The sequence below is a fragment of the Dromiciops gliroides genome, chromosome 3 (genome assembly GCF_019393635.1).
Source record: "Dromiciops gliroides isolate mDroGli1 chromosome 3, mDroGli1.pri, whole genome shotgun sequence".
Lineage (NCBI taxonomy): Eukaryota > Metazoa > Chordata > Mammalia > Microbiotheria > Microbiotheriidae > Dromiciops > Dromiciops gliroides.
The window spans coordinates 432,465,709-432,488,883 of NC_057863.1; the positions used below are offsets into that span (position 1 = coordinate 432,465,709).

The 23,175-nt window shown below is 38.3% G+C and overlaps 1 protein-coding gene across 1 annotated transcript in view; it reads left to right on the forward strand.

The window, feature by feature from the left end:
• The first annotated feature begins 767 nt into the window (after positions 1-767).
• Positions 768-23,175, forward strand: part of CWC22 (CWC22 spliceosome associated protein homolog) — a 71,410-nt gene continuing 49,002 nt past the window's right edge. Inside the window, exons 1-4 of the mRNA XM_043999186.1 lie at positions 768-978; positions 17,067-17,200; positions 19,238-19,296; positions 21,274-21,375. Coding sequence (XP_043855121.1) covers positions 17,174-17,200; positions 19,238-19,296; positions 21,274-21,375 — 188 coding nt within the window. The 5' untranslated portion in view covers positions 768-978; positions 17,067-17,173. The remainder of the gene's footprint in view (positions 979-17,066; positions 17,201-19,237; positions 19,297-21,273; positions 21,376-23,175) is intronic.

Consider the following 23,175-nt stretch of genomic DNA (forward strand, 5'->3'; position numbering starts at 1 on the left):
CCACTTTACAGGATATAAAATTTAAAATAAATGCCCAGTGTAGCCCAGCTAAGTAAAGTCAGAGGTTGGATTTGAACAAATCTTAATGACTCTATGTCAAATCTCTAGAGCAGGGCTTCTTAAACTTTTCCCACTTGCGACCCCTTTTCATCCAAGGTCTCGATCCAAGGTTTAGGAAGCTGTGCTCTAAACAGAACTGAGATGTTAGTGATGCCTCCATAACTTGTCCCATGTTCCTGCATAGCTGAATTTGTTCTTTTGTTTTGTTTTGTTTTTTTAGTCAGGCAATTGGGGTTAAGTGACTTGCCCAGGGTCACACAGCTGGTAAGTGTTAAGTGTCTGAGGGGGATTTGAACTCAGGTCCTCCTGACTCCAGGGCCGGTACTCTATTCACTGCACCACCTAGTGAATTTGGTTTTGCAGCTATATAGGCTAACTACAAAAGGTAGAAGAAACAAATACGCTGGGTATTTTCCAGGGTTTTCCTGGAGTAGTATCTCAGCTGTACTATCATCCTTCTCAACCACAAGATAGTTTTGAAGTTGAGTACCACAATTCTTACGTAATAGCCAGCACAACTAGTGGTAACAAGGGGAATTCTGATTCCCAGCGAGCATTGCGGCACTACAACATCCAGTATGCACTGCGCGGATCGTTTCCCCTTTACGTTGGTGCACGCTGGAGCTTGTAGTTTTCTTTAACACTTCTCTGGTCACCATCTTGGTGAGGTAGAAAGTTCCGTGGAGTGGGAGGTTCCTTGCTTCTCTAGATTTGGTGTTGAGATTTGGGATTATTTTAAAACAAGAAAAAAGAAAAAAATCAGCTCTGAAAATACCGACAGCGACTCAATATTCAGGTGTCAAAATCAATTATCAATAACTTCCTCTCCACCCACCCTTACCCTCGAGGTAAGGCGGGAGGGTCAAGGGAACCGGAAGTTGCGCATCGAAGCATTATGGCGGCGCAGTGGAGCTCCAGGTACTTTCCGAACGCGTTAGCGAGGGATGGAGGAGCAGGGTGGTCGTGGGGCTGGTCTGTTGTAGGGGCTGGGGAAGAAGGGAGCGTAGCCTCCGACCGTGGCTGCTTAGTGGTTCAGAGGAGTCTCCTCTACCTGTGGGGCTGGGGTCGGTCTCTTCCGCGCGGCGGGGACGCGCCCGGGGCGTTGCGGAAGGGGTCGCTGCCCTCGCTTTGCCCACATCCTTCCCCCGCCGGAGCGGAGGGAGCGTCTGAGCACCGGACAGGACCCATCCTGTCCCGGAGCTCTGGCTGGCGTCGAACCCCCCACCCCGCCAACGAAGGGACATCTGGGGTTTCAGGGTAGTTAGAGGTACCCCTGCCCCCAATTTCAGCCTGCACCGACGTTTCTTAGGCGCGTACTCAGTGCACAGCACAATGCCGGCACCTAGGAAGCACTTTTCATTTTCTCCCAGTCCATTCCCCTCTTTCCACCCATGCCCTGTCCTCCCATTCCTCGTTTCCCTCTCTCCCTGCTTTCTTCCTCCTTTTCCTCGTCTCCTTTCCCCCATTTAACTCCCCCTCCCCTATAGTCCCCTTTTCCCTCTCCTCTGCACTCTCCCCTCTTCTCCCTCTCCTCTTCCTTTTTCCTCCGTCCCCTTCCCCTCACCGCATACTCTGCCTCCCTTCTCCCTCTTCCTCCCCACCTTTCTTTGCTTTCTCCCTTTTTCTCTCTTGCTGTTCTGTCCTTTCTCCCACCTTTGTCTCTTTACTAGGAAGAACTGAATACAAAGCAGCTGAGACAGGGTCCTTGCTGATGTGGAACTCACCGTTTAAATGGGGGCATGAACAAATCCGTTTTGTTCTTTGCTTCATTTAAGGGGGGGGGCAGGACAAAGAGTTGGAGAGAGTTTTAGTTAGGATGGAAATCTTGCGAGTATTAAAGAGACAAAAGCAAGAGGTGTAAAGGTCAAATGGACGAGGTTCTGTAGGTGAATATGCTAGGTGAGTGAGGGAGAAGGAAGACCTGGAATGACTAACATTGTGAACCCGGGTGTTTAGAAGAATAGATGGTGGCGGCCTCAAAAAACAAGGGAATTAAGTGTTAAGATAAAGACATTGAGTTACATTTCAGTTACCTTGGATTTTAAATGTCTATGGGACATCCAGTTAGAAATAGCCAATAAGCAGTTGGTGATGGGAGATTGGTTCTCAGGGGAGACTCGGACTGGAGATAGACATATCTGGGAGTCATCTTTGGAAAGGTGATAGATGAACCGTGCTCAACTAGAGCTGACTGGTCAGTTAGAGAGAAGAGAAGAGGACTCGGACAGAACCTTGGGGTACATTCATACAGGAATAGGATGTGTAGGTGATGATCAAGCAAAGGAGACAAGTAGAACCAAGAGAAAAGTGTCCTAGAGACCTAGAGTATTCAGGAAAGAGGAAAGGTAATTAGTGTACAATGTTAATAGAGCAAATATGAGTGAGAAAAGGCTATCAGACTTGGTAATTGAAGAAAGCAGTTAATATAAGTCAGGTGATGAGTTTAGAAGCTAGATTGCAAGAGTTAGGTGAATGATGACAGAAAATGGAGGTGATAAACATAGAAAGCTTTTTCTAGGAGTTTATGAAAGAGAAAAGCAAGAGGGCAGTATTTTGAATGTATGAAAAGGTCAAGTGAATTTGGCATGTTTGAAGATAGCAAAGAAAAATACAGTAGATAAGGAGAAATTGAAAATTAGAGTGCAGTGATTGTAGGGGCAAACTTCTAGGAAAGACTGGAGCTTATAGGATCCAAGACACAGCAGAGTGGTTGTCCTTGGCAGAAGGGCTACTTTAAGAGACCATAGCAAAGGAGGAGAGAATAAGGAAAGATTTCAAGGGGGATTGACCTATAGATGAGAGTTCATGGTAAATAATTTTTATTTTGCTCAGTAACACAAGAGAGTAGCATTTTGCTTCTCTGGAGTGGAGGGAATGGTAAAAGAGAGAAGAAAAAGTTTGTAAGAGCACTTTTGGGGGGGCTGGAATAATCTATTAGAAAGGGTAAAAGGACTGCTTTGCTGGATCAAGGACCAGTTAAGATTAGGTTGCAGCTTGATTATGTGACTTTTTCAGCATAATTAAATAGCACCTGAGTAATAAGAGAGACATTACTTGTCAAATGTAACCTTAGGGTTACGGTTTAGGGAAGAGAGGTTGAAAGGTGATGAGACAAGGGGACAGGGATTCAAAGGTAGAGGATATATAGTTGAGCTGTTTAAATACAGGGTTAAGACTGAAAATGGAATCACTCAAGCATACTCAATAGTTACAGCTGGGGATAAATAGAAAGGCACCCCCTCAAAACAAAAACAAAACCAAAAACAAACCATGGCCTCTTCCCTCCAGGATCTCATATTCTCATGTATGATTCTCTCTCTCTCTCTCTCTCTCTCTCTCTCTCTCTCTCTCTCTCTCTCTCTCTCTCTCTCCATATATATATATATATATATATATATATATATATATATATATATATATATATATATATATATATATATATATATATATATATGGTGTAAATGGAAAGTAATGTCAGAAGGAAGTGGGGGGGGGCACAGGCAAGGTTGGGTAGGAGACCATAGGAAAGGCCTCCTGCAGATAATAGGATTTGAGCTAAGTCTTGGAGGAAACCATGAGGTGGGGAGGGGGAACATCCATGAATTTAGGATAACCAGTGAAAAGGCATGGAGTTGGGAGATGGAATGTCATGTTCAAAGAACAGCAAGAAGGCCAGTGGTGCTAGATTGGAAGTTAGAGACCTGGAAAGGTAAAAGGGGAGAGCAGGTTGTGAATGGCTTTGAAAACCAAGGCTTCATATTAGATCCTGGAAGTGATTGGGAGCCACAGGAGTTATTGAGTAGGGTCCCACCTATGCTTAAGAAAAATAACTTTGGCAACAGTGTAAAATGGAGTGGAGAGAGACTTGAATTAGGAAGATCAACCAGGTTATTGTGTGAATAAACAGAAGGGATCATATACAAGAGATGTGAAGGTAGAAACAAGAGTTAGCAACAGATTGGCTCTGGGTAGTGAGTTGAGGGTGAAACTGAGTAGTGAGGTCATGAGCCCAGGTGACCGAGAAAATGGAAGGATGATGGTGCCCTTCACAGGGAAGTTCAGAAGAGGAGAGGGGCTAGAGGGAAAGAGATGAGTTCAGCTTTGAACATGTTGAGTTTGAGATGACTATGGGACATCTGGTTCTAGATATCTAAGAGGTTTTGGCTGAATAAACAGATATAGGAATTACCTGTGTAACGATTGGAATGACGTCACCTGCTGGAGACTTACTGTAGAAGAGTTCCGCCCATGAAGCGAAGGTCTTTGAGGGCAAGACCAGGACTCTTTTCTTTGGTGTGAGGAAGTGACGCGGGCGAGTGGGAGGAGGAAGGAAGAGACTGGCGCTGGCTCTCACTCTCTTTCCTTTGGACTCTGGTGAAGAGTGGAGCTAGAAATGTGATCTCTCTTTAATAGATAGGAATCTAGGCCTTTTCTCTCTCTTTACCAAATTCTTATTCTCCTTAATAAATGCTTAAAAGTCTAACTCTTGCTAAAGCTTATAATTTATTGACGACCACTCATTGGATATTTTAGATAGACTAGCTAGAATTTTAGCCCTTAACACCTGCATGAAGGGGATGCTTGAATCCATGGGATCAGATCTCCAAGAAACTTTTTTTTTTTTTGGTGGGGAAATCAGGGTTAAGTGACTTGCCCAGGGTCACATAGCTAGTGTCAAGTGTCTGAGGATGTATTGTAACTCAGGTCCTCCTGAATCCAGGGCTGGTGCTCTATCCACTGTGCCACCTAGATGCCCCTCCAAGAAGCTTTAAATGGAGAAGAGGACCCTTGAGCAATGCCCATGTATACTGGGCATCACTTGGATGAAAATCTACCAGGGGAGTCTGATAAGGATTGGTCCAATAGGCAAAAGAACCAGGACAGTACAGTGTCAAAAACCAAGAGGAATGAGTATCCAGAAGTAGAGGGTAGATGCCAGCATCAGAGGCTACAGAGAGGTGCAGGATTGAGAAAAGCCAATTTGATTTAGCAATAAATTGATCATTGGTAGCTTCCAAGATAGTGGTATCATTTGGATGGTAAACTTAGGAACCAGATTGCAGAAGGTTTTAAAGTGAATGAAAGAAGAGGAACGGAGGAAGCAATGGCATTTGGCTTTCTCAAGGAGTTTTAGCCACATCCTTTCTGGATACAAGGAATAGACAGATGGATCAAGTGAAGATTTTATTTTATTTTATTTAAGGATGAGGGGGACATGAGCATCTTTGTAGAGAAACCAGAAGAAAAGAGGGGAGAAGGAACTCACAGCAATTGGCTTCAAGTTTTCCCGTGGAAAAGAGGTCTTTTGTTTTTTAATCCTTGTATTTATTTTCTTTTTTTTAACTCTTCTCTTCAGCTTCTTAAGTATCCCAGATAGAGTTTTGCTAGTTGAATCTTTCCTCAAGCTTTTGTTAAACTTGTTTTACCCTCCATCATTTTTCTTTTTTCTTTCCCTTATATCTTACAAACAAATAATCTGAACCGTTTTCGCCATTAGTGACCATATTTCTGTTTGGCTAGGTATTCGTATGTTTGCAGAATGAAGTGCTTTTTAAGGATGTTTTTGGTCTCATCATGGCAGCTTATTTTTTCAGTCATTCAATCAACACGCGTTTATTAAGCACTCTGCTAAGTGCTAGGGATACAAGGAAAGGTTAAATACTAGTCCCTGCTCTCAGCGTACATTTCAAATGGGGGAGACTTGTGAAAAATATGCACCAGCATTATTAGCTGGTGGGAAGACCGGAAAAGGTGGCCTGGAGAGAGTCAATAAATATATCTGAGGCACCATACTAAGTAGTAGAGATACAAAGAAAGGCAAAACACTGCCCCTGCCTTAAGGGAGCTCAGAATCTAATGGGACAATTAACATGCAAAGAACTGTACAAACAAGCTGTATATAAGATAAATTGGAAATAATCAACAAAGGGAAGGCCCTTGAATGAAAAGGGACTGAGAAAAGCTTTCTGCAGCAGGTGGGTGACATGGTCAGGTGTGCTTTTTTTTTTTTTAAGGAAGATCATTTTACCTGGAGGATGGATTGAAGAGAGACTTCAGGCAGACAGACCAAACAGCAGGCTGCTGCAGTATCCAAGTGTGAGGTGATAAGGGTGGCAGTGTTAGAGGAGAAAAGGGGATGTTAGGAAGATAAAATCCACAGGCCTTGGCAATAGATTGGATACAGGGGGTGCAAAGTTGAGGATGACATTTGGGTTGGGAGCCTGGCAGGATGGTGGTAACCTTGACAGTAAGTTAGAAAGAAGGGAGGTTTGTGGGAAAAGATAATGAATTCAGTTGAGCTGAGTCTTGAAGGAATCCTAGGAAACTAAAAAGTAGAGAGGATGGGGAACAGTGTTCCAAGCATGGTATACAGCCAGTGTAAAGGCATAGAGGTGGGTCAGATGTCATGTTCCAAGAAATGCAAGTCAGTATAACTATGTCATAGAATGCTTGGTGAGGAGTAAGGAATACAAAGACAGGAAAGGTTAGAAGAGGCCAGGCTATGAAGAGCTTTAAATGCCAACCAGAGCATTTTAGATTTGATCCTGGAGGTCATAGGGAGCCACTGGTGCTCTTTGAGTGGGAGAGAACCTTGATTTAGAAAAATCAGTTCAGCCAATGAGTGGAAGATGGTATGGGGGAGACTTGAGGCAGAGAAACCCAATATAAAAGCTGTTGCAATAGTCCAGGAGAGAAGTGAAGAGGACCTGAACAGGGAGTGCAGCTTTGAGTGGGAAGAAGGGAATGTAGAGTAAGGATGTTGGGAGTGTCCTTTCATCTGCCCATATTAGATTTTTCAGTATGAAAATTTTGTTGACATAGGTCAGGTTGGAGATCTAGGTACACGTAATACTTTTTTCTTCTTTTAGTTCTGTGTTAATTTTGATCTTTATTCTAACAAACCGTTGGTCTGACCATACACAGCTGATTCAAGAATGACTTCCATATTGGTTAACAAGTTAATTTCTGTTTATAGGATCAGAAGATCATAATTCTGGAGATGGAGGCATCTTAGTAGCCATGTAATCCAGCCCTTTTATTTTGTAGGTCAGGAAGCTGAGGCCCAGGGAGGTTCAGAGATTGGCCTAAGGTATTTCCAGAATCTGAGTGTAATTTTAAACTATCAAAGGTTAAAACTGCACTGAAATGTTGAGGCTACCCTGTGTATAGGTATTGAAGCTTCTGCCTCTGGCTGCTCTCATTCTTTACTCCTGATTCATATTCTCCAGCATATTTTTCACAATACACTCACTCCTATTCCACTTCTCCAAAGTCACATTATGTCAAAATAGATGTTGATTCGATTTAGGTCATAAGCTCTTGATAACATTCCCTCTTCAACCTTGACAAGAAATGTTGCTGTGTAATTGCTCTGTTTCTTGATATTTTTAAAAAATATTTTATTTACGCCTTTTGTATTTTATCACAGCCTCATTCTGGAGGCAAACAAACAACCCCTGCCCCATATTATATTGAACCTTCACTTTTAACAAAGAAAAACAACTAATATGGTTACCTTATCTGACAGTTTCATTATCTAATCTTCAATACCATCATTGGTTTTTCAATTACATAAAATTTAGTTTCCTTTTAGTGATCTTTTAATTTACATTGCTGTGCTCATTGTGTGTTCTTTTGATTCTCATTTCACTGAATGACTTCATACAAATCTTAGCATGTTTTTATAAATTCCTCATTTTTGTAATTTCTAGAAAAGATGACAGGATGACACAGGGCCATTTTGTTTTAGTGGCTATGTTCAAAAAACTCATCAACAAGTGGCTAGCCTACTGGTGTTGAGGTTCTCTGTAATTAGGCCGATCTTTAAAAAGCAAACACATTGTGTTGCTGGGACCATATTAAAGCCTTCTCATGTGAAATTATGTATTAGAAAATTCTGGTCAAACCTAATGTAAAGCTAGTATTTCTGTGACTACTTTAAAATATTCTTATGCAGGAAAGTGCAGGTGTAGTTTTGCTGAGTTGGTTACTTGTGACAAGATGACATACTATTTATGTATTATCATAAAACCCACATAGTAATTCTAAGAAGAGCAGAGAGACCTATAAATTTTATATAAATTGCTTTCATCTCAGGAATTTCCAATTACTCCAAGTACCAAACATACACATTGAAATATAAGAATTTCCCTACAGACTTCTCCTGCATAATTTCAGATAGTGCTACTGCTATATTCATTGTTTTGGTGGAACTGCTAGAGCAATGTATTTTGGCAATCTTGTCACTTGCACACTTAAATTTTGGGACCTGAGTGTTTATGCAGATTGTTTCTTGATTGCCCAGCAAATGACTTAGTGGAAATAAAAGGGAAAGGATCGACACAGATGAGGAAGAAAAGAAAAATTTTTTTTTAAATCACAAGACTTATGATATAAAAGAGAAGGAAAAATATTTGTAAACTTCATTTGGGAAAAAGAGTAGTAAAGACTAAAGAGGAATAGCAGAAGAAAAGTAACATTTTACATTATAATCAGATTTTCTCTTATCTCTTGATCTACCATTTTTTTCCTAACACTTTTTACACTGGTTTTCTTTATTAATTGTTTATGTTGTATTACTGCCTCTTCCTACATGCTTCTTTCTTGACCCTTGCATTTTAGAAACTTTAGTGTTGCATCATTTGCCTCAGAATAATGTTGTTAAACACATGGGTTTTTGTTTGAGGGAGAAGTTTAGGGTGGATTTTTCTTTTCTTTTTTGGTAATTTCTTAATGGCAATTTTTTTCCATTTCAGTTCAGTTTAAGAGATCCTGAGCCTGATAATCTTGAGGATGCTTTTATTAGACTTTAATAAACTTTGGCAAAATTGATTTGGATGTTCTTTGTTCTTCCTCATGATAAAGGTTTTATTGGAGAGCACAGAAATACATTTTGAATAGTTGAAAGATTTCCTTTAAGTTCAGACTTTGAGATATGTACGAAAATTCCAATTAAAGCAGAACATCCCAATTAAAGGAGAACATGCTTTTCTGAAAATCATGATTTGGAACTGATTGGAATTGGTGGCATTCTCTGATGCATATACTGTACTTTTAAAAAATAATTTTCAGATGAGTCTTCAGAAGTGCTTCCTAAATACACTTTTTTTCTTGTTGGATTAGCAAAGAAGTTAAACAGTTCATTAATATGTTGGCATCATTTTTTAATTGTCAACTTTGAATGGGGGAGCATTTGCATTTATCTTGGTTGGAAAACTGGAACAAGGTGACAATTTAAATATTAGGATTAGTGTAAAAAATATTGCATTTTGCCCTAGAATTTTAAAAAATATACTAGAAACCATCCAGTCTATGAAATATCAAATGAGAATTTTTCACTCTTACCAATTACTTTACTTTTTATTTTTGACTTTTTAAAAAAATTTTGAGTTCCAAATTATCCTCCATCCTCCCATCCTTCCCTACCCATTGAGAAGGTAGGCAATATGCTATCAATTGTGAAATTACTTTTATGCAAAAATGTTTCTATATTAGCCATATTCTCCCCTCCCCCTCCCCCCCAAAAGGCAAGAAAACTAAAGAAAGAAAAACTGAATGCTTCAGTCTGCACTTAGAGTTCATCACTTTCTCTCTAGAAGTGGATAGCATTTTTCATTATGAGGAATTTGGAATTGTCTTTGATCATTATCATGATCTGAGTAGCTAAGTTTTTCAAGGAGTTGAACAAACATCCTTACAATATTACTGTTATTGTAAACAGTGTTCTCCTGGTTCTGCTCAATTCACTTTGCATGAGTTCATATATCTTCCCAGGTTTTTCTGAAAACACTCCCCTCTTCATTTCTTATAGCACAATAATATTTCATCACAGTCATATACCACAACTTGTTCAGACATTTTCCAAATTGATGGGTATCCCCATAATTTCCAATTCTTTGCCACCACAAAAAGAGCTGCCACGATATTTTCTTACATTTAAGTCCTTTCCCCTTTGATCTCTTTGGCATACAGAACTAGCACAATTTTTAAAGCCTTTTGGGCATAGTTCCAAATTATGTTCTAGATTGGTTGGAAAAGTTCAAAACCAAGTCCATGGACAATACATTAGTGTCCTTTTTTAAAAGATAATATCCCCTCCAGCATTTTTCTTTTTTTGTCATTTTAACCAAATCTGATAGTTGTGAGGTAGGACTTCGGAGTTGTTTTATTTAGCATTTCTCTAATCAGCATCAATTAAGAACATTTTTATGTGATTATTGATAGCTTTGATTTCATCTTTTGAAAACTTCCTGTTCATCCTTTTGACCATTTATCAGTTGGGGAATGACTCTTATTTTTATAAATTTGACTCAGTTCCATATACATCAAATAATCATTTTTATCCAGAATTATCTTTGCATAATATTTGTTGGATTTAAAGATAATAATGCAAATTTATTGTCTTAATTTTGCCTGCTTTTTTTTTCTCATAAATTTCCTTATCCATTATTACTATTTTATTCTTCAAAATTTAATGGTATAAAATTGACTGCTATTGAACAATTTGTAATCCATCCATCCATCCTTTAAACAGATTTATGGACTCCCAGACTTTTTTTTTTGTGAGGCAATTGGGGTTAAGTGACTTGCCCAGGGTCACACAGCTAGTAAGTGTTAAGTGTCTGAGGTCGAATTTGAACTCAGGTCCTCCTGACTCCAGGGCCGGTGCTCTATTCACTGTGCCACCTAGCTGCCCCCGGACTCCCAGACTTTTGATTATGGACTTTTGATCTAGATGTAGCTCTTCAGTGTTGGTATTATCTAAAGTTTGTCAGTCATAAGAAAGAAAATAGGAAAATGTTTCAAGGATCACCTGACTTAGTTTCAAATAATGTGGTATAACTGGACAACTGGGAAGTAACTGCTGACTATAGACAAGTCTTGATATTAGTAGTTAGGGATAAAAGCCTCTTTTCAAATAAAAGCTTACTCTAGCAACTTATCAGATTTAATTTACACATGAGCTTTTTACAGAAAATTCTACAAGCTGGTTGCTTTAATTATAGCAGTACAAGGATAAGTGTTGATGTCATGGTGTTGCAAAGGACAGTAATAGTTCCATTACCTATAAATCAAAGGAGTTGAGAATCCTAAGGACTTTCCTTCTACCTTCGAATCTGTGTTCATTTGGTTCTGAAATGTGAAAGGAATCTTAAAAATTATACATATATATATAAAATGAGGAAAACACCTGATTATTTTTCTCCTACCCATTTTAATTCCTTCATTTGGGAACAAACACCTCTAAATATTAAATAAGTGGTTACATGGTAACCTAAGTTTCTGGATATAATTTCTATGTGATTTAAAAATATTTTACAAGTATACCTTATGGCATATTATTTGTAGCTTTTGCTAGAAATGTTCAAAAATTTGTAAACACTTTAAATGGACACATTTTGAGATTTTTTATCACTTAGATTTGATAACTGAGTTTCAGAGACTGAACTTATTTCTCTAATATGCATATAATCTAAGCTATATGCTATTGGAGATCATAGGAGCATAGGGTAATAATCATACTAATACCTAACACAGAAATTTGAGGTTTGCATAGCTCTCTTATATTTTTCATTTGATGCTTACAACACTTATGAGATAGGTGCTATTATTTCCATTTTAGTTAGTCAGTAAAACATTTATTAAGTGCCTCCTACTTGCCAGGCCCTGTGCTAGAGTTACAAAGAAAGGTAAGAGACAGTCCCTGTTTTCAGAGTACACAGTCTAGTAGGGGAGAGAACATGCAAAAAGCTGTAATACAAACGAGTTACATACAGGATAAATTGGAAAAAATTAACAGAGGGCAGACACTAAAATGAAGTGGGGTCAGGAGAACCTTCTTGTAGTAGGTAGAATTTTAGCTGGGACTTGAAGGAAGCCAGGGAAACTGGAAGGTTGGAGGTGAGGAGGGCGAGAGCATTCTAGACTTGGTAGAAAATGCCCTGAATTGGGAGATGAAGAATCTTGTTTGAGGAACAGCCTAGAGGCAAATGTCACTGTATCACAAAGTGCACATGACTTAGAATATATGCGTATTATAGAAATAAGTTCAGATTCTTTGCTACTCAGTTATCAGAGAGAGCTAAGTGATAAAATATTTCAAAATCTATCCATTTCAAATGGTTTACAATTTTTATATTTTAAATAATAAAAGTGTTTTATTATTTTCCAGTTACATGTAAAAATAGTTTTCAACATTTATTTTCATAAGATTTTTAGTTCCAAATTTTTCTTCCTCTTCCCCTTCCCTCCCCAAGACAGAAAGCAATCTGATATAGAGTATATCTATATCTATAACTATCTATGTATCTATATACACAATCACATTAAACACATTTCTGTATTAGTCATGCTGTGAAAGAAGAATCAGAACAAAAGGGGAAAACGTAAAAGGAAAAAAAAAAAAACCCAAAATAGAAACAGTATGGTTCAATCTGCATTTAGAATCCACGGTTCTTTTGGAATCGTCTTGGATCATTGCACTGCCGAGAAGAGCCACGTCTGTCTCAGTTGATCATCACACAGTGTTGCTGTTACTGTGTACAATGTTCTGGTTCTGCTCACTTCACTCAGCATCAGTCCACGTAATTCTGTCCAGGTTTTTCTGAAATCTGCCTGCTTATCATTTCTTACAGCAGAATAGACCTGTGCTGTAACTAATTCTATCTGCAAATCTGAAATTTCTTCAACTATAAGAGAAATGGTTTGGACTAGGATCATACAAGGTGCTGTCAATTTGTGAATCCAAGTCACATATTATTTCTTTCATCAAACTAACATGAGATATTTTTGAGACAGAGACAGAATTTTAACTTTCTTTTCTCTTATAGAATAACAGTAGTATTGCTGTAATTCATTCTGCCACAGATGAATATGCAATTCATCAGTCAAATAATTTTCTAAGTATCCACTATGTGCCAGATCCATATTAGGTGTTAAAGGATTCAAAGAAAAATTTCAGGATAAAAAAGATTATTACTCCAAAAACAAAACAAGAGTTTCAAAGTAAAGAATATTCCATTTCTATAACATTTTCCTTCCACAAAGGGTGATCATTGTTGAACCACTTCATGGCTTAACAGAAAACCAAAACCAAAAAACAAACAAAGAAAAACCAAAAAACAAAAAAAAACATGTTCCATGGCTTGCTAGTTAAAGGAAATTTGCCAGTTATTGATGTCAGAATATGATATTTATGGTAATGAATGTTAATGATTGTTTCTTACCATTGCCTCTCCCATAATCCATTGTATCAGAGTTGTATATAGTCATGAATTACCAGTTGCCAAACAAATGTTTAGTACTCGAGACAAAATATCCACAGGAAAGAGCTTACTTGTTAAATTGGTAAAGACAATCTAGTCCTTTACTTGTATACTGTTTTCTTGGCCAAACCATCGTAATTTTTACTAAACAAACCCCACCTCTAAGACTATTCTAAAACATGTTCACTTCTCAAGCCTCTCAGTCTGCTGTCTGTGCTGACCAATCTACTGAAACTTTCCAAATATAAATCACCAATGATCACTTAACAGCTAGATCCAGTGACTTTTTTCTTGTTATATTTTTTAAAAATTTAAAAATTTTTATAATTTGTCATAATTTTCTTTGACCTTTCTGTACCTTTGAAGCTATTAAGCAGCCATGTGCCACGTTGGATAGAGCTCTGGGTCTAGAGTCACAAAGACCTACCTGAGTTCAAATCTGGCCTCAGATCAGATTTTATTAGCTGTGTGATTCTAAGCAAGTTACTTGACCCTTGTCTACCTCAGTTTCCTCAACTGTAATATGGAGACATTAATAGAATCTCTCCCAGAATTGACATTAAAATGAAATGGAGTGATAGTTATAAAGCCCTTAAAACAGTGCATCATTCTTATAATTATCATTTATAAAGTGCCTACTATGTGCCAATGGTCAGCTATTGGCACAGTGGATAGAGCACTGACTCTGAAGTTGGGAGACCTGAATTCAGATCTCACCTCAGACACCCACCGGCTCTGTGACCCTGGGAAAGTCACTTAACCTCAGTTGCCTTAAACATCTGGGGCCATTTCCAGTCCTGTTATATATCTTACCATTGGATCCAAATGGCCCTGGAAGAGAGAGGGAAGTTGGGACCTTGCACATAGCCTCCCTCACTTAAATGCAATTCAGTGCATGTCATGACATCACCCTGATGTCGGGGTCCTTTTCGAGAAAGACGGACAAACAACAACAAACACTATGTGCCAGTAACTGCCGTTTTGCTGTTCAGTCATTTCAGTTATGTCCAATTCTTTATGACCCCATTTGGGGTTCTCTTGACAAAGACACTGGAGTGGTTTGCCATTTCTTTTTCCACCTCATTTTACAGATGAGGAACTGAGGCAAACAGTATTAAGTCATTTGCCCCAGTTTCTCACAGCCAGCAAGTGTCAGGTCAGATCTGAATTTAGGAAGATGAATCTTCCTAACTTCAGGCCTGGGGCTCTCTTCACCATGCCACCCAGCCGCCCTACTGTGCTAAGTGCTTTCATTTGATCCTCACAACCACCCTGGGAGATAGTTGCCCCTCTAATGCCAATTTTATAGCTGAGGAAACTAAGGCAGACAGAGATTGAGAGACTTCCCAGACACATCCAGTCTGCTGGAATTTTAATGCAAGCTTTCCTGACTCCACAATGTATATACGCATACATCCGTATAATACACATAATACACCTACACACAATGTGCATGCACATCCACTTACATACACATTTGCATACATACTCATACATAGGGTATACACATGCATGCATATTAACAAAAGTTCTGGGGAGAATATATAAATAAATGTGATACAAGAGAAAATTTGATAAATGAAAAGGAGGGGTTCAAAGGTTTAGATTCACTTTTTTATTTTTTGAGAGGGGGAGGAAGGATAGGAGTAGGATTGGGCCCTCCAGAACAGGAGTTCCATAGTATTTTACACTATAGTCCATTTCCTCTTGTAAAGAATTAATTGTTATTTGAGGTTTTTATGCCTCGGCGCATCCTGGGGCTCCACTCACTGGTTGTAGCCCGGGCTCTGGCACCTCACATCATCACCACTCGCCAATATAGGCCTGGCAAAATTATAATGATTGAAAGCCTAGTGAGGGCAGTCATGTGACTGTCAGAGCCATTGGCTGGGACTGTGTGGGGTGTTTCTAGGTTTGGGGGAGGAGAATTGGGCATTCTAGGTGGAATCTGGAAAGCGACAGGTGTTCTGCTGCATATTTTCAGCTGATTCCTGGGTGGTGGTATTTTTTCAGGTATTATAATTTCCCTTTCCCCATTTTATTTCCTTTCCCTTGATCCTATTGATCCTGTTTGTGGTTTGGTTTTTTTAAGTTCGTTCTTGTTAAAATAAATCTTGTTCTGTTTTGAGGGAGGCTGCCGGTCTCCTTCCTTGCCCCAATATTGAGGCAAGCCAGTTAGCTAGCACTCCCCAATTAAAAATTGGTCCCCACACTCTTTTATGAGTTATTATTACAGAGGTCATTTTTTCAAAAGGGGATCTTTCTTTTAAACAACAACAACAAAAAAGGAAGATGGATAAAGAGAGTGAGGGGGAGCTCTTTATTAACACAAACAACTGAACTAGTTATTCATGAGAACAAAGTGTATACAGTAAAGAAACTAAAACTGATGGAAGAACCATGGAGAGCAAGAGGGGCATGAAAGCACAGAGCACATGGGCAGATTTGCTCCTAGATTACCCTAGAAAGGAAGGGAACACTTTAAATTAGAAAATCATAGATTTAGAGCTAGAAGTGACCTCTGAGAACTGAGGCACAGAGGAGCTGTGAAGTGCCCAGGTTCACAGCTGGTACCTATCTGAAGTAAGATTTCTGATTCATAATTGAGTTCTTTATCCACTAAAACTATTTTATTCCTATACAGTTAAATGGTTTACACTTATTTCCACAAGAATACTAAGTGGAAACAGTTTTGAGTCCTCAGTTCACTTTGAAGTGCTAAGTTTTGTAATGATGTTATAACTCTTAGATCAATATGAGTTTCAGTAAGAAATTTAAAACAGCAAAGTTAACCAGCATATATTTTTTTCTAAATCATCAGATGAAGAAATTTTAGTGTTAAAGTCCTTATTGTTCATCTCTAGACTCTGATGAGGAATTGCCACTAAACGTAGTATCTCCCTAGAATTCTTTCTGCCCACTGCTGCTACTTGCTTAACCACTTTGTCACTCATTTTGCCCCTATAGTTTCTGCTTCATTTCCCACCATTTCGTTAGTTCTCATAGTCTTTCAGAAGTAACAAAAGAGGAAAACTTATCATCCTTTCGATTATTTTTCTTTGTCAGTTAATATTTTTTATGCATCAATTATGGATATGAAATTCCACAATTTTCTTTTCATTTTGTTGTTGTATAAATTGGACCTTCTAGACTATTTTTTTGTATTGTGTGTTAAGATAATGGATTTAGCAGATAACTCAGGGACTCACCTGGAGACCATATGAACTGATTGAATTAGATAAGGCAACTGTTGACTGCTTATTAGATTGTAAGCACATCTGGCTGGTACTTAAGAGTACTTAATGAATTTGAATGACACTAGCCAATCAGCTTGAAGAACCTCCCATTTCTGGGAGGGGAACATGAAGGAGGAAGCGGAAGCTGTCAGGACTGTGCTTCCTCTTTGGCTTCGAGAGATTGGTGTTGTGGCAGTTGACTTCAGAAGTGGGAGCTTAGGAAGTTTAGGATCGCCAGGTTATAGGAAATCTGTTCCCAACCTTTTTCTTTCTTTTACTATCTTTCAATAAACCCTTAAAAAACCCTAAACTGGTTTATCAGTAATTTTAGTCAGTTTCCGCCCCAAACTGGGGGGATAGATTAGAATCCACATTTAGAATTTTAAATTACACAGTTATCTTGTGACAAAGTCCCAAGTCTCTTCTGTGTTGAATTAATACATCATGTGCTATTTAAAACACATTTTTCATTATTAACAAAAGTGATTTTTTGTGTGTTTTATAGATGAAATTTCTCCAATCAGGAGGGGAAAACAGACTATCAATTCTTTATGCCAATTTGGAGCTGTTAGATACTGGTACATAATACTGTAGACAAGTAAACAACAGAAAATGAAGAGTAGTGTGGCCCATATAAAAGTAAGTATTTTTAGGTTTTCATTAGTCAAGTTAAATAGAGAAGCACCATTTAAAAATGGGACGAAGTAATCATTTGTCAGTACCATCCTATGTGAATCCAGTATTTTTTTTTTTGGTGGGGCAGTGAGGGTTAAGTGATTTGCCCAGGGTCACACAGCTAGTAAGTTTCAAGTGTTTGAAGGCGGATTTGAACTCAGGTTCTCCTGAATCCAGGGCTGGTGCTTTATCCGCTGAGCTACCTAGCTGCCCCTCCACCTTCTTTTTTTTTCTTTGTATGTCCTCCATATACTTAGTAAGCTCCTTGGGAGAAATTACTGACTTTGGTTTTATTCTTGTTTTCCCATTGCCTGTCACATATTAGGTACCCAGTAAATACTTGTAGAGTTGAATTTGTACATAATAAGTATTAGTTAACCAATATAATGGTGACATGAAGAATTCTTTTGTACCCCATTATCTTGGTCCTTAGTGTGATTTAACTAGTCTTATTAGAGCCATAGTAGATCTTATTGGATTTGGGGGGGGGGCCTTGGGGCAGTGAGGGTTAAGTGACTTGCCCAGGGTCACACAGCTAGTAAGTGCCAAGTGTCTGAGGCCGGATTTGAACTCAGGTCCTCCTGAATCCAGGGTCGGTGCTTTATCCACTGCACCACCTAGCTGCCCCTCTTACTGGATTTTTTAAAAAGTCTCTCATCTATCGTGTTCAGTTGTGTGGTTATGCTTTACTTTATGGACAAATGGCCTAAAGTGTTAGGCTGACTGAATGTGACTATTTAAAAATCTTTTTTATACATTGACCTTGAATTTTAAGCTATGCTTAAAATTTGAAGTGCAGTGACATTCATATTATGACATAACATAATTATGCATCTTAAGTTGCTTATTTCATCTAGATGCATACAGTGAGTAATCTACATATGTATACCTGTATGCTTGCTATGTCTAAGACCATTTCAGTAAATGTACTGATTTGCCCCAGAAAACATAAAAGTAGAAAAGGAGGTATCATGCATTGAACCCTAATCAATAAAAACATCTATTTTCAAGTACAATTATATACCATAAAATAAGTCTTAATGTAGATAAGTACACAAGTCAGTTGTGTAGGAAACCTCTTTTCCTCCAGGTACATGATTGAGGAGTTTGGCCAATGACTGTATGACACTTGAACATTTAGTTAACATGGTATTTTAAAATTTTCCATTTAACTGTTTTATAGAAAATAAATTTTCTTCTATCAGAATTTTAATCCTGATTTACAAAGCTAAAATATCTGCATTAAGGTTGTAGTTCTAATAATCCAAAAAGACAGTTATATGTAATTTGATGTCTGCAAATGTTCTCAGAATAATCCTTTGTTGGGAAGTTGCTAAGAGACTCGAGTGTGCCTCATTTTTTCTTACTTTTTATCAGGAAAATTGCAAAAGTGGATAAGCTAGATTCTAAAGCTTTGGAAGTGTTCAATATGTTATAATTGTGAACCATTTCTTGGCATTGTACTAGTGCCTGTGTTAAGAGATCCTCATGGTTTTCCAGCTAGCGTCATTTAATTAAAGCTGATTCTGTTTCTGCTTCTCCGTGTTCATTCAGATGTACCTACATAGCTTCTATTTTCATATGAAAAAACTAAACCACATCTGTTCTGGCCCATCATTTTTCTATCCTTTTAGTGTTTACTTTGGATTTTAGTGAGTCGGGATTACTTTTCAATGAGAGAACACAGAGATGTTATAATGAATGGATGGCAGACCAGCAAAAGTGGGGCTTGCTTGAGCCTGGCAGAATTTAGCTTTCAATACCTTCATTTAGGTGCCAACTTTGAGCACAGAAGCCTCACGTTCTACATAATGTGAGAAAATACTTGCATAAGTTAAAAATGAAATATAATTGACCAAAGTATTTCTAGAGTATTCCCTTTTCACCTGAACATACTTCAATCCCTAGGATTTATTTTAACATAGTCCTAAATAGTTAAATAAAATGTTTGTTGAAACAATTCTAATGTTTTGGTTTTCTTTTTCCTTTTTTTCGTTAAAGCACACTTCTGGTCATGAAAGAAGAGAGCTTTCTCAGAGGAGTTCTTCTCCAGAAGATAGGTATAAACTTTATGTTCCACATGCAGTTAAAATTCTGTGGTTTAGAAATGTTAGAAATAGACTGTAGTTTCACAGAATACTATCTGCAGGTCCCATGGTCTCTGACCAAATGAGATGTGAAGCTACCTTCCCAAAAAGTCCTCAGGTATTTCTGTAACTAAACCCCTGTAAAGGGGCTCCAGGATGAACTGGCCTTAAGAACTGTTTCCCTCATGCCTGAAATGCTCTCTGTTCTGCTCCTACCACTGACATCCCTAACTTCCTTTAAGTCTCAACTACAATTTAACCTTCTACATGAAGCCTCTCCAATCTCTCTTAATTCTAGTGTGTTCTCTCTGTTAATTATATTCTATTTATCCTGTACATCGGTTGCTTTGTATAGATTTGTTTGCATGTTGTCTCTCCCTGTTAGATTGTAAGCTCCTTAAGGACAGGGACTGTTTTTTGCCTTTTTTTGTATCCCCAACACTTCATATAGGGCTTGGCATATAGTAGGTGCTTAACAAATATTTATTTATTGACTTCATAGAGAATCATGGTTTGTTTGGTAAAAGGTGTTAAGTAAAAGGTGATATTTACAAGTCTCAACTAAATATTTGAAATTTTTCTTATTATCAAATGGTGGTGAAAAATAAATTCAAAGAAATGGAACGTATAAAAGTTACTCTTTTCCCTATTGAGTAACCTACTGCTGTCATCATTATAAAATCAAAGCTGACAAGAATACCTAAACATCCATTTTCTTTTCTAGAACTGAATAACACAGTTTCATGATACAATATTTAAATTACTTAAGCTAGTAATAAGTTGGATAACCACACTGAAATTAGGTCATGATTTGTTTATGTTGGCTTGGGGCAAAGAGAATTAGGGAATAGAACAACTTGCTTTCTTTTTTTCTTTTTTTTTTTCCTTTGAAAGTTGAAAAATTCACCTGGTATCTAAACTTTTGTACTGGCAACTATGTAGAAAACAAACCATCAAGTGTTGGTGGAGCCACTTTAGCATAGTGTCTTCCCTGATGGAAAATTGAGCTGTTCATATGCACATATGCACATGTAACATATGTATATGTACATGTGTTACATATGCATATGCAACCAAAGGCAAATTCAACCAGAACCAAAAACTTAATCACCATGATTCACTAAGACCTCTGGGAAAGTGATTTAATATTGTGGGCCTCAGTTTCCCATGGAAAGCGATAGGGTGGAGCAAGATGGCTCTTGAGACCCTTTCTAGCACTTAATTTTTGAACCTGTGATCCTGGGTATAAGCCAGAAAGTATTTCAAGGCTTTGATGGATGAGCCCCAGTAGATTTAGCTGCTAACATTTTTCAGTAACAGCCAGTCAGTCAGTAAGCATTTATTAAGTATCTTCTATGTGCCAGGCATTGTGCTCAGTGCTGAGGAAATCAAATGAGACCAAAGACAGTCCCTAGGGAGATAGCAGACAAGCTAAATACAGGATAAATAGGAGATAATTAAAAGAAAAAGGCATTAGAATTAAGAGGGGTTGGGATTTTGGTTGGAACTTAAAGGAAGCCAGGGAAGCCAGAAGGCCAAGATGAGGATGGAGGACATCTATGCATGAGGGACAGCTGGGAAAGATGCCTGGAGCTGAGACGGAGAGTGTCGTTCACAGAACAGCCAGGAGTCCAGTGTCAGTAGATGGAAGAAGATGTGGCAGGGAGGGAGGTATAAGCAGATTGAAAAAGTGGGGGGGGGCCTGGGTTATAAAGGGTTTTGAATGCCGAAAAAGAGGACTTTGTATTTGATTCTGAAGGTGATAGGGAGCCACTGGAGTTTATTGAATAGGGAGGATGATGTGGTCGGGCCTGCTCCCCATGTGGTCTTGTATATGATCAAAACTGATTTGATCATATGTTTGTTAACTAGTAGGATTCTCGACAATCAGTACTTAATACCGCATTACTTTCCATCTTGTCATTTTTGCTTTTTTATTGGATCTCTTAGATATGAAGAACATGAGCGATCCCCCCGAGACAGAGATTACAGCAGATCCGATCAAGAATATTCAGGACGAGGACATTCCAATGATAGAACCATGGAATCACGGTTAGTATTATAAAAAACTTAAATTAATATTTGAATTTTCTTATTGGATACCATGATGGGAGCAGACTTAGTCCATGCAGTATATAACACAAAATAGATTTTTGTTAAGCACCTTCCTTCTTCAGCCTGGTAAAGTTAGAACAAAAGAGAGAGGTACCATAGAATTGGTGAGGATCAACTTTGCTTCCAGTTCTCAGAAACAGACCTTGAAACTGAGGCTGAGTTCTTGAATCCATGTGTACCTGGCTCCTAAATCAACTTTCTCCACTGTAATACATTGCTTGCCTTCAGAATCCTAACTTCTTTAAAGCTTTGTTTATATATCCCCTTTTCCGTAAAACTCTCCATTATCCCCCAAGCTGTTTATGCTTTCTTCTTTTAAAATTGCTTTATATTTATTTATTTGTATAACATGTAAACTCCTTGAGACAAGGGCTTTGTTTTTGTCTTTTTATGCCTCTGATAAATGTTCATAAAAGTTTATTCAATTAAATTATAACTTAGTGTCAACCTTTTATTTTAGATTGCTTCCAAAGTCTTTCATAGTTTCTTTTTAGTATACTCACATACCTTAAAAGTATATTCATTTTTTCCCAAATGCCAGTATCATCACATAAAAATACTTAATAAAATACCTGATAAAAATACTTGAGACTCACTCTATAACCTACCATATATAATTATTCATTAACTTACTATGTGTCAGCACTGTGTTGTGTTCTGAAGGTAGAAAGCCACAAATTGAAACAATCCTTACCTTCCAGAATCATGTTGTCTGGTTTAGGAGAGTAAGGGGTAAGCTTTTGAGAACACTAGCATCAGGGTAGGAGGGCAATTGGGATTGATCTTTTTTTACTAAAGTAGTGTATGATTGAATTCCTCAGGAAACTAGGGATTAGTAAACATGGAAGTGAGGAGAGAGTTCATCCTAGATACGGAGGGTGGTCTAAGCACAAGCATAGGCATGAGAGATGAAAGCTATGTACAAAGAACAGCAGGTAAGCTTGTCTGGATGGAAGTAGAGTATGTGAAGGGGGGCCGGGCATAACATGTAGTGAGCATGGAAAGACAAACTGGAACTAAATTGTGAAGGGATTTAAATATCACATAGAGCAAGCCTATAGAGGTCTAGTGGAGCTTCCTGAACAGGGGCATTACAGCTAAACCTTTGCTTTAGGAATCTGAATTTGGCATCTGGGAGGAGGATGTAATGGAGTGAAGGTGGAGAGACTCAGAGGCAGGAAACTCAACTAGGAGGTTTTGTCAGGAGCCTAGGCAAAAGGCCTAAACTCCCTAGACTAGTTTTGAAGAGCTCATCATCTTGTTCCCACCTACATTTACAAAGGTCTCTCCTATTAATGTTTTACACAGATCCTTTCTTCCACACATGCTAATCTTCTTGCCCTCTCAACAACATACCATGCTCATTCCTTTTTGTCAATGCTAGTCTTCTCTGAATAATCCTACCCAAGAATGCCTACCCTTTTCTAACTCTCATAGCCCCTTATTACCTATAATATTTACTTGGAACCTAATCATAGGCAGCAGCACATGGTGACATTTCATGTATATTATCTAGCCCCCTTTTCTTTTTGTATGTTTGTCTTGTGGCATTTAAAATCTAAATGTGTGGTCACCTTAAATTAGAAGCTTTAGCACCAGTCTTTGGGCATTAAGCATTTATTAAAGCATACCAGGTATTCACGTGGAGTTCAGAAAGTTAAGAAAAGGCCTATCTGCCCTAGAGTTCCAGCCTGGTTTGGTCCTTCCTCAAGTCCTCTGCCATGAGCCTGCTTCAAT